Source organism: Natator depressus, chromosome 1 (genome assembly GCF_965152275.1).
Source record: "Natator depressus isolate rNatDep1 chromosome 1, rNatDep2.hap1, whole genome shotgun sequence".
Taxonomy (NCBI): Eukaryota; Metazoa; Chordata; order Testudines; family Cheloniidae; genus Natator; species Natator depressus.
This window is the reverse complement of record NC_134234.1, coordinates 326506746-326528002: the sequence shown is the minus strand read 5'-3', so window position 1 is coordinate 326528002 and position 21257 is coordinate 326506746. Positions and strand designations below refer to the sequence as shown.

General features: G+C 41.1%; 1 protein-coding gene across 6 annotated transcripts in view; it reads right to left on the bottom strand.

Annotated features, from left to right (window-relative positions):
- Positions 1–21257, bottom strand: part of CD36 (CD36 molecule (CD36 blood group)) — a 60429-nt gene that overhangs the window by 5503 nt on the left and 33669 nt on the right. For all 6 annotated transcript variants that reach the window (XM_074952635.1, XM_074952610.1, XM_074952618.1 and 3 more), the window contains exons 5-13: positions 21002–21181; positions 19425–19516; positions 16532–16578; positions 13898–13967; positions 11465–11652; positions 10509–10627; positions 7894–7967; positions 4864–4918; positions 3547–3706 (exon numbers count right to left, since the gene is read on the bottom strand). In XM_074952635.1, the coding sequence (XP_074808736.1) occupies positions 3547–3706; positions 4864–4918; positions 7894–7967; positions 10509–10627; positions 11465–11652; positions 13898–13967; positions 16532–16578; positions 19425–19516; positions 21002–21181 (985 nt within the window). The remainder of the gene's footprint in view (positions 1–3546; positions 3707–4863; positions 4919–7893; positions 7968–10508; positions 10628–11464; positions 11653–13897; positions 13968–16531; positions 16579–19424; positions 19517–21001; positions 21182–21257) is intronic.

The window sequence follows — 21257 nt, the reverse complement described above, 5'->3', positions numbered from 1 at the left end:
CACAGGCAGGAACGTCTGTGAGGGGAGGGCTCCTGCCTCATACTGAGAATGAGGGGCGATCAGCAGGTTATCTCAAGTGCTTATATACAAATGCACAAAGCCTTGGAAACAAGCAGGGAGAACTGGAGGTCCTGGTGATGACAAGGAATTATGACGTGATTGGAATAACAGAGACTTGGTGGGATAACTCACATGACTGGAGTACTGTCATGGATGGTTATAAACTGTTCAGGAAGGACAGGCAGGGCAGAAAAGGTGGGGGAGTAGCACTGTATGTAAGGGAGCAGTATGACTGCTCAGAGCTCCAGTACGAAACTGCAGAAAAACCTGAGTGTCTGTTTAGTGATGTAGTGGTGGGAGTCTGCTATAGACCACTGGACCAGGGGGATGAGGTGGATGAGGCTTTCTTCCGGCAACTCGCAGAAGCTACTAGATCGCACGCCCTGGTTCTCATGGGTGACTTTAATCTTCCTGATATCTGCTGGGAGAGCAATACAGCGGTGCATAGACAATCCAGGAAGTTTTTGGAAAATGTAGGGGACAATTTCCTGGTACAAGTGCTAGAGGAGCCAACTAGGGGGGGGACCTTTTCTTGACCTGCTGCTCAAAAACCGGGAAGAATTAGTGGGGGAAGCAAAAGTGGATGGGAATCTGGGAGGCAGTGACCATGAGTTGGTTGAGTTCAGGATCCTGACACAGGGAAGAAAGGTAAGCAGCAGGATACGGACCCTGGACTTCAGGAAAGCAGACTTCGACTCCCTCAGGGAACGGATGGGTAGGATCCCCTGTGGGACTAACATGAAGGGGAAAGGAGTCCAGGAGAGCTGGCTGTATTTCAAGGAATCCCTATTGAGGTTACAGGGACAAACCATCCCGATGTGTCGAAAGAATAGTAAATATGGCAGGCGACCAGCTTGGCTTAACGGTGAAATCCTAGCGGATCTTAAACATAAAAAAGAAGCTTGCAAGAAGTGGAAGGTTGGACATATGACCAGGGAAGAGTATAAAAATATTGCTCGGGCATGTAGGAATGAAATCAGGAGGGCCAAATCGCACCTGGAGCTGCAGCTAGCAAGAGATGTCAAGAGTAACAAGAAGGGTTTCTTCAGGTATGTTAGCAACAAGAAGAAAGCCAAGGAAAGTGTGGGCCCCTTACTGAATGAGGGAGGCAACCTAGCGACAGAGGATGTGGAAAAAGCTAATGTACTCAATGCTTTTTTTGCCTCTGTCTTCACGAACAAGGTCAGCTCCCAGACTGCTGCACTGGGCATCACAGCATGGGGAGTAGATGGCCAGCCCTCTGTGGAGAAAGAGGTGGTTAGGGACTATTTAGAAAAGCTGGACGTGCACAAGTCCATGGGGCCGGACGTGTTTCATCCGAGAGTGCTAAAGGAATTGGCGGCTGTGATTGCAGAGCCATTGGCCATTATCTTTGAAAACTCATGGTGAACGGGGGAAGTCCCGGATGACTGGAAAAAGGCTAATGTAGTGCCAATCTTTAAAAAAGGGAAGAAGAAGGATCCTGGGAACTACAGGCCAGTCAGCCTCACCTCAGTCCCCAGAAAAATCATGGAGCAGGTCCTCAAGGAATCAATCCTGAAGCACTTACATGAGAGGAAAGTGATCGGAACAGTCAGCATGGATTCACCAAGGGAAGGTCATGCCTGACTAATCTAATCTCCTTCTATGATGAGATTACTGGTTCTGTGGATGAAGGGAAAGCAGTGGATGTATTGTTTCTTGATTTTAGCAAAGCTTTTGACACGGTCTCCCACAGTATTCTTGTCAGCAAGTTAAAGAAGTATGGGCTGGATGAATGCACTATAAGGTGGGTAGAAAGTTGGCTAGATTGTCGGGCTCAACAGGTAGTGATCAATGGCTCCATGTCTAGTTGGCAGCCGGTGTCAAGTGGAGTGCCCCAGGGGTCGGTCCTGGGGCCGGTTTTGTTCAATAGCTTCATAAATGATCTGGAGGATGGTGTGGATTGCACTCTCAGCAAATTTGCGGATGATACTAAACTAGGAGGAGTGGTAGATACGCTGGAGGGCAGGGATAGGATACAGAGGGACCTAGACAAATTGGAGGATTGGGCCAAAAGAAATCTGATGAGGTTCAATAAGGATAAGTGCAGGGTCCTGCACTTAGGACGGAAGAACCCAATGCACCGCTACAGACTAGGGACCAAATGGCTAGGCAGCAGTTCTGCAGAAAAGGACCTAGGGGTGACAGTGGACGAGAAGCTGGATATGAGTCAGCAGTGTGCCCTTGTTGCCAAGAAGGCCAATGGCATTTTGGGATGTATAAGTAGGGGCATAGCGAGCAGATCGAGGGACATGATCGTCCCCCTCTATTCGACATTGGTGAGGCCTCATCTGGAGTACTGTGTCCAGTTTTGGGCCCCACACTACAAGAAGGATGTGGATAAATTGGAGAGAGTCCAGCGAAGGGCAACAAAAATGATTAGGGGTCTGGAACACATGACTTATGAGGAGAGGCTGAGAGAACTGGGATTGTTTAGTCTGCAGAAGAGAAGAATGAGGGGGGATTTGATAGCTGCTTTCAACTACCTGACAGGTGGTTCCAGAGAGAATGGTTCTAGACTATTCTCAGTGGTAGAAGAGGACAGGACAAGGAGTAATGGTCTCAAGTTGCAGTGGGGGAGGTTTAGGTTGGATATTAGGAAAAACTTTTTCACTAGGAGGGTGGTGAAACACTGGAATGCGTTACCTAGGGAGGTGGTGGAATCTCCTTCCTTAGAAGTTTTTAAGGTCAGGCTTGACAAAGCCCTGACTGGGATGATTTAATTGGGGATTGGTCCTGCTTTGAGCAGGGGGTTGGACTAGATGACCTCCTGAGGTCCCTTCCAACACTGATATTCTATGATTCTATGGAAGAGATCCATGGATCCTGATCACTCTGCTTAGAGTGGGGGCCTGCACTGCAGTGCACTGGAGGTTTAGGGATTCCAGCAGGGACTTGCTGCTAGGAGATCATGTGGATCTGCAACTGTGTGGCTTCACCTGACATTCTACCAGATAGATGGACAGTGGAGCAGCCAGGGAGGCCATTCTGATCTGTGGAATAGCTCTGGACAACACATATGGTTTTTTTCAGGTCACAGAAGCCCCACTGACTCATTGAAAACAAGACATCACTCTTGGAGTCACCCAATTCCCAAAGTCTTATCTTGCATGAATTTCAATCTGTCAATAGCACCTTGGTTGAATAGGGCTAGGAGCAGAATTTGTAAATGTCAACTGAAAAATGCTGGACCTTTACAAAACGAAAGACGAGAAGTGAAACTGAAAGGAAAAGTGTTGAGGTTGATTGGAATTTACAATAATTCTTGGGGCTGTAACCATAGGGTTGCCAATCCTCTAGGGTTGTCCTGGAGTCTCCAGGCAGGGCTTAAAGATGAACCTTTCATTAAAGATTATGCCATGTGATGAAACCTCCATCCAACCTCCATCCAACCCTCGGCTGAAGTCATTACTCTAGTGAAGCTCCCATGGAGGGCTGCACAAGTTGCACCAGAGATCTACTTACTTAATTTATTCGATCGGCATATGAAATATGAGACTGTGAACACTAGGAACATCACACAACCGACTATGATCAGCACCACCTGCAGCAAGTGCAGCAGTTTGATTGGAGAGATCACTTTCGATCTGAACATTGCTGCTTTCTCATCATCAATAGTCGCCGTCTGAAACAGTGCAAGAGCATTAACAGCTGAAGTATGCAAGTCCTTTCTCATGGAACATATGCACATTATAGACAGTGTGATTGCATATAATGTTATCATATACATGGATTTAAGGGCTAGATCCACAAAGGGACTTGGGCCTTGCAATGTTCAGCATTGCAGTGCCGAACTGTTGCCCTGCCACCCAGTGGAATCCACAGCCCTGAGTTAGGTGCCCAGGCTCCCTACACAGTGCCTATGGAAGGATATGCATCTAAGCATGGGATCTGCAAAAGTCAGCTTGAGGAGCAGGAAGGAAATAGGAAATAGCCAATAGGAAATACCGAGGAGTGGGTCTTAAGCTCCTCCCCCTAAGGGTCTTAGGCACCTAAGTCTAGGCGAGAGGGCTAAGTCTAGGAGCCTGTCACCAACTGGGATTCTCAGCTGTTGTACCCTCTCCTGGAGAAAAGTGCATAAGCCTAAATTCTGACTTGCAAACAAGTTTTAGCCCAGGGATTAGAGCACTCATCAAGGATGTGGGAGACTTGGGTTCAAGTCTTCTGTCTGCCTGATGTGGAGAAAGTGTTGGTGTTGGTCCTTCTTTGAGCAGGGGATTGTACTAGATGACCTCCTGAGGTCTCTTCCAACCCTAATATTCTAGGATTCTAAGGGATTTGGGGAGAAGGGTATCCCCATCTCAGGAGAGTGCCTTAACCACAACCTCCATCACCTCCTCCAGCTCTTTTGTATAGCTGGAGGCTTGCGCTCAAAATGCCTGCTGGATCGGGCCCCACTAGCGAGTCAGGTTGCTTAGCATCTACTTTGATGAACCTGCTGAGGCTCAGGTATGAGATAAGAACCTGAGGCCCTAGCCTGAGGTAGCTGTGCTCATGCTCACTGGAAGAAACATAGGCAGCTAGGGAGTTTAGGTGCTTACAGGGTTAGGCAGCAGCTGAGTGGGGGTTTTGAGGATGTCAGTGACCCCTCTTGTTGGATTTAGGCACCTAAAGTGGAAGTTAGGTGTCTAACTGCTTTTGTGGCTCTAGCTGTAGATGCCTAATTTCAGGCAAACAAGACTGAAAACTTTGGCTCCGGACTATTTTTTGGTAAATCTCCTAGATTATTTCTAATAAAGATGAAATAATTAGAATGATTTAATAGACAGAAAACATACTAACCTCATTCAGCCAAAGAATAGGAAAGATATAGGATCTTGTAAGTTTTGATAAAGCACTGCAACAAATATTGAAATAAAAAATTGAAACAGCCACAACACATTATCTGCACATTGCAGATTCACATTTTCCATCTAGCAATTTCTCATACCCCTATACTCTACCACTTTGCTGAAATTGACAGGCAGTACAATTTGTATGTGTTCAGGTGGCAAACCTCCAGTAAATTCAAACTACAGCATTCCTCTGTAAAAACTATATAGGTAACTACAGCCATTGGCGCCAACTTTTACTTTTCCACCGGGGGTGCTCCACCCCCACTCTGCCCCGAGGCCTGCCCCCACTCCAACTCTTCCCCTAGACTCTTCCTTTGCTCCACCCACCCCTGCCCCACTCCTCCCCCTCCCTGAGGCCCCACCCATCTGCTGCTTGCTGGTCTCTGCCCTCCCCCAATCCCCTCTCCAAGCCGCTAAACATCTGCGGCTGGTGGATGCTGAGCTCCTACTAGTTTTTTTTTCGTGGGTGCTCCAGTCCCGGAGCACCCACGGAGTGGGCACCTATGACTACAGCCATTATGCACACCATCCTCTGTTTAGTACTCTGGGTATGAGAAAGTAGCTAGATTGATAATGTCTGTATGATCATCTATATGGTTATAACATAGTTGTTTCTCTCCTACCTTGCCCTTCCCAAATCTGTTTTTCAATTCTGTCTATTGTCTTTCATCATATAGTTAGATTACAATCTCTTGTGGGGTGGAAGGTGGCTCTTTGACTGTATTCTAAATGAAATGCATGTACAGTACCTAGAGTGCAATAAGGTTTTGATCCCTGATTGAGGCCTGTGGCTGCCACCACATATAAATAATAATTATGATAATGTACATGTGTACATAGAGTGGATAGATTTAAAAGGTTTCTTCCATTTAAAAAGACTTTACTAGCTTGAAGAATATACTTTATACTTAAAATAGGGACCATGAATGGAACCAGTAGTCTCTTTCAAAATATTAAGTACGTGTGTGTGTATTTATTAGCACTGACTGGGAACTTTTCAACAAATCATTTCTGTCAAAAATACATATTTGTTGAAAGTGAAACTATTTGTCAAACAGTGACAAGTTCAACAAAACAGCTGACTCAAAAAATTTGGTAAAAAAAGTACTGAGATTTTCAAAACATCCTATTTTGACAATATGGAACCAGAAAGTTTCCATTTTGGGATTTCAAATAATTTCTTAGTTTTACTAAATTTAAAATAAAGGTAAAGAAAAAGGAAAAAAGGTTGGCACTGAAATGAAATTTTTCAAAATTATTGAAGCAAACCATTTTGGATAATCCAAATGAAAAAATGTTTTGGATTTTTGTTTTTCAAAAATGTTTGAGATTTCAGTTTTTCATCATATTTCAAGATAAGAAAACATTTTGAAGCTTCAAACATTTTTGTCTGATGGGAAATCCATTTCTCTCCTAGCCCAAACATTTGTATATATGCATGCACAATAATGGGATCATTCCAAGACTAGTGCATGCGTATATATTTTTTCCATACAGTTTTCAGTCATAATGACTTTTGTTTTAAATTAAGTTAAATAAAACAAAAGAACAAAAGTAAAGACCCTCTTTGAGAAAGCACACTGTGTGTCTCCTGTGTAATGTGCTGCATCAACAGTCTCACAGTATGGTATCCGTTATCTTTTTCATTGGCATTAGTTTTGGAAGGATTATATTATTCACAATCTCAATACACTATATAATTCTGCTTTTGCTTCTCATCTCATTTATTGTTTATAGATTCATAAAATGACTCTAAGTCCTGATACAATGCCCACTGTAGAGTCTTTCCATTGACCTCAATGGGCATTGGATCAGGCCCCCAGTGCCTGCCAGACATTCCCAAGAAATCTGAAATTTGACTTCTATGTGCAAATGTTGGAGTTGAAGGACATTTTTAAAAAAAATGTAAATATCAGCAATTTTTTTCAATCAAAAATGGAACATTTCATGACATTCACAAATATTTGGCCTTTTTATGAGCTACAGAGCAGGTTGAAATTTTTGGCATTTTGAAATTTCACAAATTGGAAAATATTTAAGATTTTATTTACAACATTTCACACCTTTTATATTTACATTTATTTCTGACTGAAATGGACTTACAAGCTTGTTAGAAAGTGTTCTAATATTTTATTTCGAAAAGCTCCCTTTTGGGTGATAGAAAATACTGAAATGTAGGAAAAGAATTAGCGACTTGATCTTGCAAGTTGCAGAGCACTCTGGCCTTAATCCAGCAAAACACTTAAGCATGTGATTCATTTTAAGTACCTGAGTAACCTCACTGAAATCAATAGGACAATTCACATGCTGAAAGTTTTGCACATACATGTTTAAGTGCATTTGTAGGATCAGGGCCAAAGTATATATCATCCTGAAGGGCAGACCCCTAAGTCTCCAGTAACATAATTAAATGATAATTATAAAAGTAAATTGTATTCACTTTGGGCTTGATCAATTATTAAGTTCAGAGCCCAGGAGGGAGGGGAAATCACCAAGTGAATCTTCTTCTGAAGTCTCGGGGAACACTGAGATTAAGTATTAACTGCTGTTTTCATTAATAGTAATATTGTGGGCACAGGTCCTCAACTATTCCTTGTCTCCCCTTACCCCCACCAATTTCCAAGGAATGTTCTACCACTCAGGGATCACAGGATACCTCATCGTGTATCCTGTGCCAATTGCTGAGATGTGAGCTGTATAGGAACTACTTCGTTCCTTTACTCTACCCAAGGATTTCCTCAATGCTGGGGCTCTTCAATGGGTTGGTTTAGGAGTATAAACACATAGATGTCATACTGCAGAACTGAGACACACTATCATAATACTGTCATTATGAAATGTATATTTAATATTTAGGTTATATTTATTGAAACCCTACCAAGCATTTTTGTAGAGCCAGTCACCCTAATTGCAAAAGGGCTAACAAACAAAATATTGTACCTATGTTTTAGAAACAAAAGATAGAGAAAACACTTACTCGATTTTTGGTGCTGGCGTCACCAGTAAATTTATTTGCAGCTTTTTGGCAAATCGTAATGTAAACCCAGTGGTCTAAAGCCAGAAAGGTAGAAAAGGAGAAAACACAAAATAAAACAAAATAAATAAAACAACCACAATGAATTGAATGCTCATGATAGTGGCCACTACAAGCTTAAGTCTGGAATAGGCACATCAGAGAAACTTGAATTAACACTGTTCATGAACTTGTTTACCATTGGGATTACCTCAAGGGGTCAAAGGGTCATTTCATTCTTCATGCCCATTCTGTTCTTGTGTCTTTATTGAGACAACTAGCAAGGTTGCAAATTTAATAGTAGAGCCATTTTCCATCCGAAAATGCTGATTTGATTAATTCAAAATACTTTGCAGGAATATATCAATTTCATCAAAATTTTTGGCAGGAAATAATTGAAATGTTTTGTTTCAATAAAGACAAAATGTTTCATTCTGATAAGGTGAAAACTAGGGCTGGCCAGAAAACAAGAATTCCATTTCATGAAAACTGAGGTTTTTGAAATTTCTCTCAGTCTTCATCAAAATGAAAATGAAACCACTCAAATTTTGTAGCCAAAACCAAAAACCAAACAAACAAAACAAAAAAGAGAGAGAGAGAGAGAGGCTCTTTGCCCCCAGGATAATCCCTAGACCTGTGGGACCTATGAGTAGGGCACTCATCCACGTTCAAGTCCCTACCTTCTCGGATTTGTATCAAGGACTTGAAACTGCATCTCCCACATCCTAGGGGAGTACACTGACCACCATGCTATTGACTACTCTGGTCTCACATTCACTCCCCAGAAATCCCATCCTGAACCTGAGAAATGGATACATTGCCATGGAAAGTTTCAGTCCCAATCAAAAAAACATTTTGTCAGAAAATTCCCAACTAGCCCTAGTCTAAATATTTCATTTAGCCTTCAGCATTTTGATGTTTGTTATATTACATTATGTTATAATGTATAAGCTCAAAACCAAATATTTCTAGATATTTTGTTTTGTGAAAAATTCCAGGATTTCAACTTTCCATCCCGATTCAGGTCAAAACAAATTTTGAAATCTCAGATTTTCCATGGGGTGGAATTTCCATTTTTTGACCACCTCTAATTAATACCAATTGCAGAGATTGTTGTTGTGAACATCTGTACCAGGAAGATGCATGAGACTCACAACTACTTTCTCGGACACATAGGTTAATCTTAAACTTCATCTTAAAGGTTAAACATTTCGATATTATCTGTTCAGTTTTCCCCCACTTTAACTTGTATTTTGAATGATTCAGCCAGGCTCCAATTCAGTATAAAAAGTGTTGAATTTGAAAAATTTGAATAGCTGGATTTAAATAATTCAGTGGGACTGCTCACATGCTTAAAGTTAAGCACATGCTTTGCGGGACTAGGACCCAAGTGGAGGAAAAACTGAAGCTGATTAAAATCAGATGTTCAACAACAATGTTTATTTAGGGATTTATCACAGCGGCACAGTGTGACAATCAAATGTACTATGGAATCAGATAAACGGGAGGCTTCATTGTTACAGTCATTCACTTGGAAGGCAGAACAGGCTGTACTGCAGTTACTTGGTCAACTTAATTAAACTGTGAGTATAATTTAGATGAGATTTACTACTTAATGAAACCAACAAAATCAAAACATGTTTAAAACACAGCAAAAATAGATGAGCTCTGTAAGGGATAACTTAGAGTGGAATATAAAAACTTTGGCTCAAACACAATCTTGTTTGGTGCAAAATAGAGTAATCTCATTGACTCCAATGGAGTTACACTGGTTTACATCAGCTGAAAATGTGGCCCCAATAGGTTTTTCACCCACCATGGATGAAATTTTGAAATGTACGGCATACAACTATAAGACCACATGGACGCCACTTTCATCATTGTACATTCTACGTACATCGAACAGCGATCACAGAACAAGACAATGATCATACTTGACACCATAATTCATAGCAAAGATTGTGGTCACCAAACTGTCATACTATGTGGTGCTACATATGGCATATGTTTGCCTAAAAAAGGTCATCTGATCCTATGCTGCTCTACATATCTGTTTATGATGTACAATTGAGTTGGTTTCATGTAGATTGGGAAGTTGAACAGTATTGTGAAGAAATGTTTGTATTTTGTGCTGGAAGAAAGACAGTTTGGCAATTTAGAATGGCAAGTAGCAAGTGTTTAAAAAGCATGATCTGTGTAACTTTAATTTATTCTGAGAGCATCTTCAAGTATCCCTTTTTCAGTGAGAGTGTGCAAAAACAGACTCTTTGAACCAACTCTCTCTGAATGTTGATGATCCGTAGAAAATGGACTCTTTGTAAAAACCAAAACCTGACTGAGATTTTGCCAAACCAAATTGACCCCAATCTGTCAACTATACAGATGAGGCAAAATTAACACTTTTATGTGAGTTGCGAAACTTTGGAGGTCAGAATAAGATTTGATGGGGTTCTGCAGAACCCAAACACCAAGATATGGGTTCTTCTGATCATATCTGAAATGAATCAGTATTATAACTACACTGCAAAGCAATACTGTGCATGGTTATCAAGAAACAAATACTATAAATGTTGGCTTACAGGCTCTATATCTAAAAAGGTCTCGTGTTCATCCTTATTTGCACTCAATCCTTCAATATTCTTGGACACATCTTCACTTGCATACAGAAAATGGGGAAGTGAAATATACACAGGTTTTCCTATTACAAAAAGACAAGCAAAATTGGAAAGTCAAGTCTTAGTCTGGTTTCTCTTATTGAAGTACCTCACCTGAGGACATTTTATTTATTTATATATAAATAAATATCTATGATATGCACACAAATATACACATTCATTGTGAAGATTTACTAAACCTAAAGCAGAGAGAGATTCTGTAGTGTCTACCATCCTATTGGTATGTAGATAATTTGCATGAGTAAAATTAATTGCTAATAAAATTACAGCATATGGGCCAAATTCCCAGCTGTAAATTTACTCCAGTGGAACTACATTGAGTTAAAACAGCTGCTGCTATCATCCTATATATGCACATACACTTATCACACCATGTATAGGAGATCTCATGAACACAGGAACTATGAGTGTCCAAAGCTTTTATGCAGTGGATGAAGCTCCTTTTATGCTTCCCCCCACAGAGAAAAGGGATAATTTAGCCCTGAATGTGTAAATGATATTGAAACTTACATCTCTCTCACTCTTCCTTATGCATCTCTCACATTTTTATTACGTGCATTTGTACCATCTCCAAAGCTAGATATATAGCCCCATCACCACAGTCTCTGAGCAGCTCTGAAGCATTCATAAATTTATCTTCACAACATCTCATGAAGGTAAAGAAGTATTCAAATCCCTGTTTAAGGAATCGATGTGTCAGAGAGATTAAGTTATTTGCCCAGGATCACACAGGAAATCTGTGGCAGAGTCAGGAATTGAATCCAAGTCTCTTGAATCACAGTCTAGTACCTTAACCACAAAACCATCCTTTCCCCCAGGCCAAATGGCTTGTTTGGATGAGTGACATTTTACTACTCTACCTTCTTTGCAGGTGCTAATGTCCAAGACCCCAGATGTTGTGCAATTCTTTGAATGAACCTCTTCTGTGCAGAAGCATTTATTTTCTGGAGTTTCTAATGGAGATGCAAATGCTGCACGAGGAACTGTAAAACGATACAGGGGGATTTCCTTCACAATCTGCTCACTGTCAAATATGCCATAGGTAGATCTGAATATAAAAGAGAAATGTTTCATTTGTCTCTAGTTTATAGTGTATTTACAGGTGTTTTGGTTGCTAATACACATTCATGTCTGATGCATTATAAAGACGCCCTACCTTTCTCATTTTTTAAATGATAATGTGCTCTTGGCAGCTGCTCAGATGATTCCAGGCTCTGTTAGCCCTGGATTAGCAGTTTGTGGAACTGCCCAGACTATGAACAAGAGTACATGACATTTCCAAAAAAGAGACACAGGCAGTGGTGACTTTATAAATCTCAAGAAAAACTTCCTAACTGTAAGAACAATAGGACAATGGAACAAATGGCTGAGGAAAGTCATGGAACCTCCTTCATCGGAGGTTTTCAAAAAGAGGCTGGATAGCCAGCTATCTTGGATGGTTTTGATACAAGCCTCTAGGCAGGGTATTAGACTAGATGACCTTTGCAGTCTCTTCTAGCCCCATGGTTCTATGATTCTATTCTATACAATACAGAAACACAGACAACAATATACAGTTAAGTAAATGTAGAAACAACTCCTCCCCAGGCAAAGATCTACAGTGCCTGTGGTGTTGGGATGTTTTAAGTCTTTCAGAGTGGTTTCTGCCTGGCTATATACTAGAAAAGTTTTAATATTATTACTATGTCAGAGGTGTGATTTTTTTTTTAATGATTTAGTGATATCAGTATGAGCCCTAGTGTGGACGTAGATCTACCAGTGTAAAGGTGTCTTATACTTGTAGAACTTATTTCACTTGGCAAACTGGAATCAGATATACTGGTATAAACCCTTTTATACTGATATAGCTGCATCCATGCTTGGGGTGGGGAAAGGTGTTACTGGTGTAGTTAAAGCGGCAAAACATTCTAGTGTAGACAAGCCGTTAGAAGAAAGCAGTGTTTTGAGTGTTGCCATGTCCTATATTATGTCAAGCATTGCCTTCCCTGACTGCTAAGACTAGGTCAGAATTTAGGGAGACCCTGTGTGGTACTACTAGAAAGAAACGGCTATGATTACTTGATCTGAGAACTAAAGAACCAGACAAGGTCTGTCTGCATCCAACTGCCTGAATGAAGAAACAGTTTCTCTCTTCTTCACCAGGTACATGAAAAGTCCTTTGCTGTGATTGGCATATTTCAGTTTTGGGGTCCAGGCTGCTCCATGATAAGAATTTGATTTATAAAACTTGATCCTTTTTAATGCAACTTTTAAAATAAATGATGCATTTTAAAGACGAAAAAGCTCATTCCCAGCACTGAAAATCAAAGTTGAGCCTGTAAATGTATCTCCTGGAAGAATTACACTTCCGTTCCCTTGAAATCTATTGAGCAGTGTTTGTAACTATCCCACTGGAGTATTCAGGGACATTGTATGGCAACAGCAGAAAAGACAGACTGAAAAGAAAAACTGCAAGGAGATTTTTAAAATTTTTATTATGTATTTATTTATTTTGGGTAAAACGTATCATATTCTGAGAGAAAGCAGTTTGGTGTATTTAGCTATGAAGGGTGAAATACACACCTGTACAGATGGCCTGTGCATCCGTTAAGCTCCACATAAGCCCTCAAAATAATGCTTAAATACCTCGTGCTAGCCCAACCTGTGGCAGTGAGTCTCAGAGTTGGGTCTGTAGACGGGCTCACAGGACTCATGCTATGGCACCAAAAATAGCTGTGTAGACCTTTTGAGCTGAAGCTTGGGCTCTGACACTGAGGGTGGTGGGTTTCTGAGCCTGAGCTCCAGCCTGAGCCTAAGTGTCTACACTGCTATTTTTAGCACTGTAGCGCAAGCCCAAGTCTGTAGACCCGGGCTCTGAGACTCATTGCCATGGCTGCTGCTTGTCATGTAAATGCACCCTATAGGTCAAGTTCTGCAACCCTAATACTGAGTACTACTTGTATGAATAGTCAATGGGCCTGAGTCTCCACTCACATCTACCACTGTAACTCTATGATCTTCAGTGGAGTTACTCCTGAATTACACCAGTGCAAAGGATCAGAGATTCAGAGGCATTGCAACTACTCGCTATTCAGTACAACTAAGGGTGGCAGAATCAGGCTTTAAGTAGCCAATCATGAACACAGCAAATTCATATGGTTAAAACCAAAGATTTGTTTATTGAGTTGCTTCAATGACCTGAGACCAAGCAGAGCAATTTCAGCAACTGTCTTAAATAGTTTTTCAAAGAACATGATTTTTGGTGAGCACACATAGGAATATGAGCACAATATGGATATCTCCAAGTGTCCTACCTGCAAATATCGGAGGAAAAGAAGTGCAGGATCCGGTCCTTCCTTACAAAAGGAGGAAATGATGCACCATCTGTGGATGAAATAAAATAAGAGCTTGAATGCAATTCCACTTTTATGACATGAGATCGTTGATAATGCCACACTCAGCTGTGGTCTTCTCCATATATTTAGAACAAAGAAAGACAAATCTAGTGCTTGCACACACAAAGTTTTATGCAAGGTAGTGGCCAAGTCTTGTTTTCTATTATAGGCCTAATTTTGGAACCCTCTCTAAAGTCCCTAATAAGTCCTTTAATCTTAAATTTGGCATATATAGTCTGTGGCGAGCAGGCAATATCTTTAACAAAGGTGAGGGTATGTGCCATAGAAGATATGGGGCACAGAAAAGTACTAATTTTGGCTCCCTGCTGCCTAGTAGATTCAGCTCCAGGGTTTATGTAGCTAGAAGGGTTGAGAACTGATTTTCAGAGATGAACAACCTATTGACTTAACTGGAATTATGGATGCTCAGCACTTACAAACATCATAGCCTTAGGCTTTTGAACATGGGTTTCTAACTACATATTGACTCAATATCCACCTCCACCATCCGTCTGAAGATGGCACCTGCTCAGCAGGATGCTGTAACAAACCTCTAACCAGTTCATTCTCTGGAGCCTGTAACAGCTTCTATTTAGGTTTTATACAGCACCCATCACAGAGTTATAAATGCTTCTCTGGTATCTTAGCATCCTCAGCCTAGATGACAGGAGCAAGGAGATTCTCTTACAGACCATCATGTGACCTCTGTTATCAGCAGGGGCTTTTCTCATACAAGCCCAGATTCCATCCAACCACATGTCTGTGTGCTATTCCTAAATCCTGACAGCCTAGGAAATGGGTTGGCAAAACCTGACTGACTTTCAAATCCTTGGATGAGAATGTTGCCTGTGGTGTTTAATTTAGTTATCCAAACACTTCATTTTATCTAGTAAGGGAAAACCCCTCCACCCCATGATATGAAAGTCCACAAGAGAAGGAGGAATTCTTGCCATACAGAACTCTGATTTGCAGTTGGCCTAGCTGAACATAGTGCTTGTTGTGACAACAAACTGAATATCCATTAAACACTGAGTTGGATCACACAGTGACTACTGGTCATCTCTGGAGGCTGCTAATTTTACTGTTAAAAAGCTTGTTCTTTTGCTAGAGCACTGGGAATTTAAAAGGCAAATATAGTGTCCTTTGACACTTTAATGCAAGCAAGCCTCCTCTTTAAACCAGTTACCAAAGTTACATTTCATTCTAGGATGAGGACAGATTAACAACCATAAAAGGGAGAAAGAAAAAGAATTAGAACAGACACAATCAGTTCAGCTCCATGTCTGGCTACAAAATACTTTCCTTCATTCTCCATCCATATCCTCTCAGATACAATACCTGACTAAGAAGCAGCTCTCACAGGTGTTGACAGGATTTTAGGGTCCTGTTTAATTCTCCAAGGTCATAATCTCTCTTGAACAGCCATTATGAATGTAAATGTAAAATCCTTTTTATTCATCAAGCATGGGTTGATTAACTTCAGTTTATACCACACCAGAGCCACTGAATCCATTTACCAGAGAATGCATATAGTCTACAGTCTGCAAGCCTGATTTCACCATCGCAAGGAAGGAAGAGCAAAACAGAAGGCCGAGAATGGGGGAAAGGTTCAAGTCAAAGACGAAAGAGATGAAGAAATGTCCCAGGAGCTAAGAATACTGCTTAACAAATAATCACTAGCACAGACTGCAATGAAGCATCAATCCCTCCTGACTCAGCCTTCATGAGAAGCTTAAGCACTAGTAAGGTGTTATCATGTCTGAATCACTTATGTGTGCTTTACTGTAAGGAGAATGCTCTATTCTAGCTAGTACGGTACAGTGCAAATAAACCAGCTTGTTTTCACACTCTCTGGCTTAAGACCTATTGGGAAGAGAACTGCAGGTGCACACAACCTGCAAGATAAACTGTTCAAAGTTTGTTGTGTCCCCTTGTGCTATTGCTAGCCTAGAGTCCCACTGAATTAATTTCTTGGCCCTCTGCTCCTTCCTGTCTACCTTCCTCCTTTTGTTCATCTTGGTCTATCTTTAATCTTAGCTATTGCCTTTACAATGACAACAATAACACAACTGTACATACATTTTGACACCTCCATGTCTACCCTTGCTACTTGTTTTGACCAAATGAATTTGTGGCTTCATCTGAACTTCCTTCATCTAACTGCGTCAAAGAGAGAAACATTGCACATATCCTCCAATGTAACGCTGTATCATCTGTCACCACTCTTTGCTCAGACCCCCCCCTTTGCCGCTACTGTCCATATCTATAACACGTTTACTATTGCAAGAGCCTTCTGTATGGCTTCCACAAGCCCAGGCTCACCAGATTGCAGCACCTGTAGTATAATACTTTCTCTAGTGTAGTTTTCCGTGAGTGCATTACTTAACTCTTTGTAGCATTTTGGGACTCAGATTGTATTCATATATTACACAAAAAGAAAACTCTGCTGCATTACACTGTGCACACAATTAAAAGGGAAAATACTTTCTGCGGCCCATAGTGCTTTCACTAAGATGGGAATTCTCTTATGAACAGAGAGAGAGATAGACTCACCTGTTCCATTGACCATGTCACACTGGTCAGCCCAGATGGAAAGAGTGCTTTAACGAAAAACAAAAACAGTTTCTGGTCATACCACATACCATGTATTGTTTAATGTAACCTATTTCAACCCAATTAGCTACATAGGCCCTGCTATACAGTTGCAATCATTCACTACTGAAGTACGGCCTATGTAACTGAACAGGGATGCTTTCAAAAGAGAGAAGTCCCCTCCTTGAGGCAGGGAGCTGTTGTTTTGGTTTTCAGTTCAGATGCAGAATGTTACAGAGTTAACCACTTCACGTGCTTTTCTCATAGAGGTTTTTGGCCTGAATCTCCTCATAAGAAGAACATAAGAATGGCCATACTGGGTCAGACCAAAGGTCCATGCAGCCCAGTATTCTGTCTACCGACCGTGGCCAATGCCAGGTGCCCCAGAGGGAGTGAACCTAACAGGTAATGATCAAGTGATCTCTCTCCTGCCATCCATCTCCACCCTCTGACAAACAGAGGCTAGGGACACCATTCCTTACCTCAGTTACACCATTATAGCTCCACTGACTTTATTGTAACTATTCATGATGTAAGTGTAAGGAGAAAAGGGCTCTGAATTTGTTCTTCCTGTGCATGCTGTTTCCTTTCATCTGAAATAAATGTAATCTAAGCTGAAAAGTGCAAATTTTGATCTTTGCAAATAGGGAAACATAATGAAGAAATCTGATGAGATTTCCTGGTTAAGAAGAAAAGCACAAAAGGCTCAATGGCCACTTATGGAAATAAGAATGTCAGTTTACTGAAATGGAAGTCTTTGAAGTGTAGGTACAAAAGTTTCAACGGTATTTTTATTTACATGCTATTGAATCCACCTGCTTCCTAACTCTGGTAGGATATTTGGTAGTGTATAGAGACTTGTCTTAAACAGAGTTCAGGTGAGATGGACTATATGGACTTAAACACGTGCTTCATAAGTATTCACTACCAAAAACAAATTTTCTAGATGAAAAATATAAACAATATCTAAGAAAACAAATGGAACGGAAAATCTCTAAATTTCCACACAACCCAAACAATCCTTCCACTAGTTGTTCTTCTTGTAACTCCCTGTGAGAAGGCCTGACAGATCATATTATTTTGGGGACAAAGGAATAATAAAGATTGCTGTTAGACACAAAATCCCCGTATCTTCTCAGAAATGTCTCCTGTGACAGTGCATTAGAGCAGTATTTAGATGTATGGACATGGACAGAATTCACAATAGTTATGTTAGGATATAGATATTCAGGTCTGTCTGTAAAGGCCTATACTCTAAGAATTTAGGTGTATTCTTATCACTTGGCTAGTTATAGAGGTATAAAAGAAAGAATCAAAATCACTGTCTGCCAGTGTAAGGGCCTTCTCTTACTGTGACAGTCTGAGGCCCTGTTCTTAGGCTAAGGCCTTTAGCTAAGCAGCAGAGGCAGCCATAAGCTAGGAAGCGAACAGTCACATCCTCACATTCCAAACTAGTCACATTGAAAAAAGGTGATATTGGGCTGTTAGACACTATCAGGACAGGATTGTATTCCTATCCCCTCCAGAGAAAGGGAAGTGCCTAGAAAATGTAAAAGGAAACTTAGTTTGATAGCATCCTGTCTGGCAAGAACTCACTTATCAATAGCTGGGATGTGAAATCCTCACTTCTGTATTGTTTTGTCATTATAGTTCCCACTTTGCTACTGTTTGTCTGTATAATCTCTGTCTGGTTCTGTGATTGTTTCTGTCTGCTGTATCATTAATTTTGCTGGGTGTAAACTAATTAAGGTGGTGGGATATAATTGGTTACATAATCATGTTACAATATGTTAGGATTGGTTAGTTAAATTTCAGGAAAATGATTGGTTAAGGTATAGCTAAGCAGAACTCAAGTTTTACTATATAGTCTGCAGTCAATCAGCAAGTGAGTGGGTGGGTGTGTGTGGGGAAAATGGGAACAGGGAATGGGGGTGGGGAAATTGGACTCATGTTTTGCTAAAGGGGGAAATGGGAACAGGGAATGGGGGTAAGGAAATTGGAATCATGTTTTGCTAAAGGGGGAAATGGGAACAGGGAATGGGGGTGGGGAAATTGGAATCATGTTTGGCTAAGGGCAGAAATGGGAACAGGGACACAGGTGTAAGGCTCTGTGATGTCAGAGCTGGGAAGGGGGACACTAAGGAAGGAAACTGGAATCATGCTTGCTGGAAGTTCACCCCAATAAACATCGAATTGTTCGCACCTTTGAACTTCGGGTATTGTTGCTCTCTGTTCATACGAGAAGGACCAGGGAAGTAAGTGGGTGAAGGAATAAGCCCCCTAAGAAGTTACAGTTGACTTCTCCAGAGCAGGCAATTCACAAGGATCAGCAGATTAATCTGCCCCCTCCCACCTCCCCGATTTACTTTACCGGGTTTGTTTTATATTGTAATGGATGATGATCACTGTCTAGTGTAGCTATGACTTTCTAACTTTATTGGCTCCACAATGAAGTAGTTACTTGTTCAATGCTTTGAAGAAGGTGCAAGAATAGAAAGCAGTGCCAATTTCTTTTGGTATTTTTATCTGGCCAAACTGTATTCAATCATATCCTGTGAAACCAGTGGAATAGGGAAAGGGATTAATGGGATCCAATCACTTGCAAGGGAAAACAGCAGCAACTCATTAGATTACACGATCCATAACTCCCTGAAATTCAAGACCATAACGGAGCCATGGTGGACTAAAAGAGAGAATATGGTTTTGCTGATCCTAGACCTTATCCAGCATTCACTGAAGTAAATGAGAGTCTTTCCACTGAGTACAATGGGCTCTGAATCAAGCCTGTAATGTCTTGTATAGAGTCACGCATAAAGAATATGCACATTTCTCTTATAAACAGTACTTGTGGTACCTTTTGTTTTTATAGGATTGAATTATTGCAGTTTTGCTTATGTCATCTTTCCCATTAAAGACTCTGTACTGTCCATCAGATGTGCCATTATACTGCAAAAGACACAAGAACAGAGAACAACAGTTTAGTTTTACCGCTCTCAGGACTTTTAGTGAGATCATATATGTATAATCTTCCTTTATGTTCTTAACCTCTATGGACTTTATGCTTTCTTCTCTCTGCAAACATCAGGTGTGGGGTTTTGTCCTCATACATTTTGGAGTTATGGTTGGGATGGAGATTTTGATGTTTGGAATCACCGATTTGTTACTGCTAATAGCAAACAGAAACTAAGAAACTGATTCAGCAAAACACTTAAGCATGTGCTAAACTTGATATACATGAATAATTCCATGGGGACTTAACTAGCCTCAGTTTAAGCACTTGAATTAAGTGCTTTGCTAAATCGGGGCCTAAAGGGTCAGATCCTGGCCCCAGTGCATAGGTGCACTAGTGTGGAGAGACGGTATAAAGTATTTCTTATTCTCTAAGCAGCTGGGAAAGATTCCAACCAACTAAGTGCTAGAGGAAAGACTAGGAAGGTGGATCTCTTCCCATATCTGTGGGTGCCAGCCCATCTGGCTAGTACAAATTTTGCTGTCTGCTGACATGCTTGCTGGGTATCTATCTTTCTCTCTGCTGCCTCATAGTAGAGAAGCAGACAAATACATAGTAATTCCCAAAGGTATTCTAGCAACAGGACACTTTCTCCAACTCTAGCCACCTACACACTTATCCTTGAAATGTTTGGATGGCTTAGACCTATGCCACTCTGCCTCGCTGTCCCTCCCCTCCCACCCATGACTGTGCCATAGTGTAACAAAACAGAAGAGAGCACATTCTGCTGATTTTATCAGGTACAAGAATGCCACTGAGAAGCTCTCTGCCCCCACTTCCAAACCATCGTCATCAGAGACTCCATTCCTGAAACAGAGTCCACACACACATGGACTCTTGCACAGAGTCCCTGTGACTCCAGTGGGACTCTGTAAAGAAGCAGGGTCCACATGTGGGGGTATTTTTGCAGGATCAGGATCATATGGAATGGTGTTGATGCTCTCCAGTCACTTCCATTGATTATGGCCATTTCTTTCCTCTTTTTGCTTCCCATGAGAGAATGTCGATATCTGTGAATAGTGGGACATATTAAGGTATGTCTACACTGCGTTTTCAAACCCTTGGCAGCGCATCTCAGAGGAAAGGCCTACTGAATTGGAATTGCACCACGGTGATGAAAACAACGGCATAGACAGTGACACTCTGGATGCAGCTTGGGCTCTGAAACCCAGGCCCCTTCCTGGGTGTCAGAACCTGAGCTCCGGGTCAAGCCCAAATGTCTACACATTTTAGCGCCCTAGCACAAGCCCCACAAGCTTAGATTTTATGGACCCAGTCTCTGAAACTCACAGCCGCAGGTTTTAAAAGGCAGTGCAAACTTACCCTTAGATGCTATCTCCCTAAACTGCCATTGTCAGGTTGTCCAAGTCTCTTTCCACAGGACATTCACTAAAGGTGTTTCTCCTTACAGAGTTACTTACAGGGTAGAAGACACCAATTGTTCGCTCCACAGGAAATATCACTTTCTTTAAGAATGGGTCTTCATACCCCCAAAGAATTTCTTTCACACTTCTGGTTTGTAGCATAAACGATTTAGATGACTTGATCCATGTATTTAGCAATATCTGTATAAAAGAGTTTTGATACAGGGCAGGTGCGGCCTGCAATAATAATAACAACAACAGTTAGTATAATCTGGCAGACACATTCAGTGCCAAAGAAGATGTATTCATTATT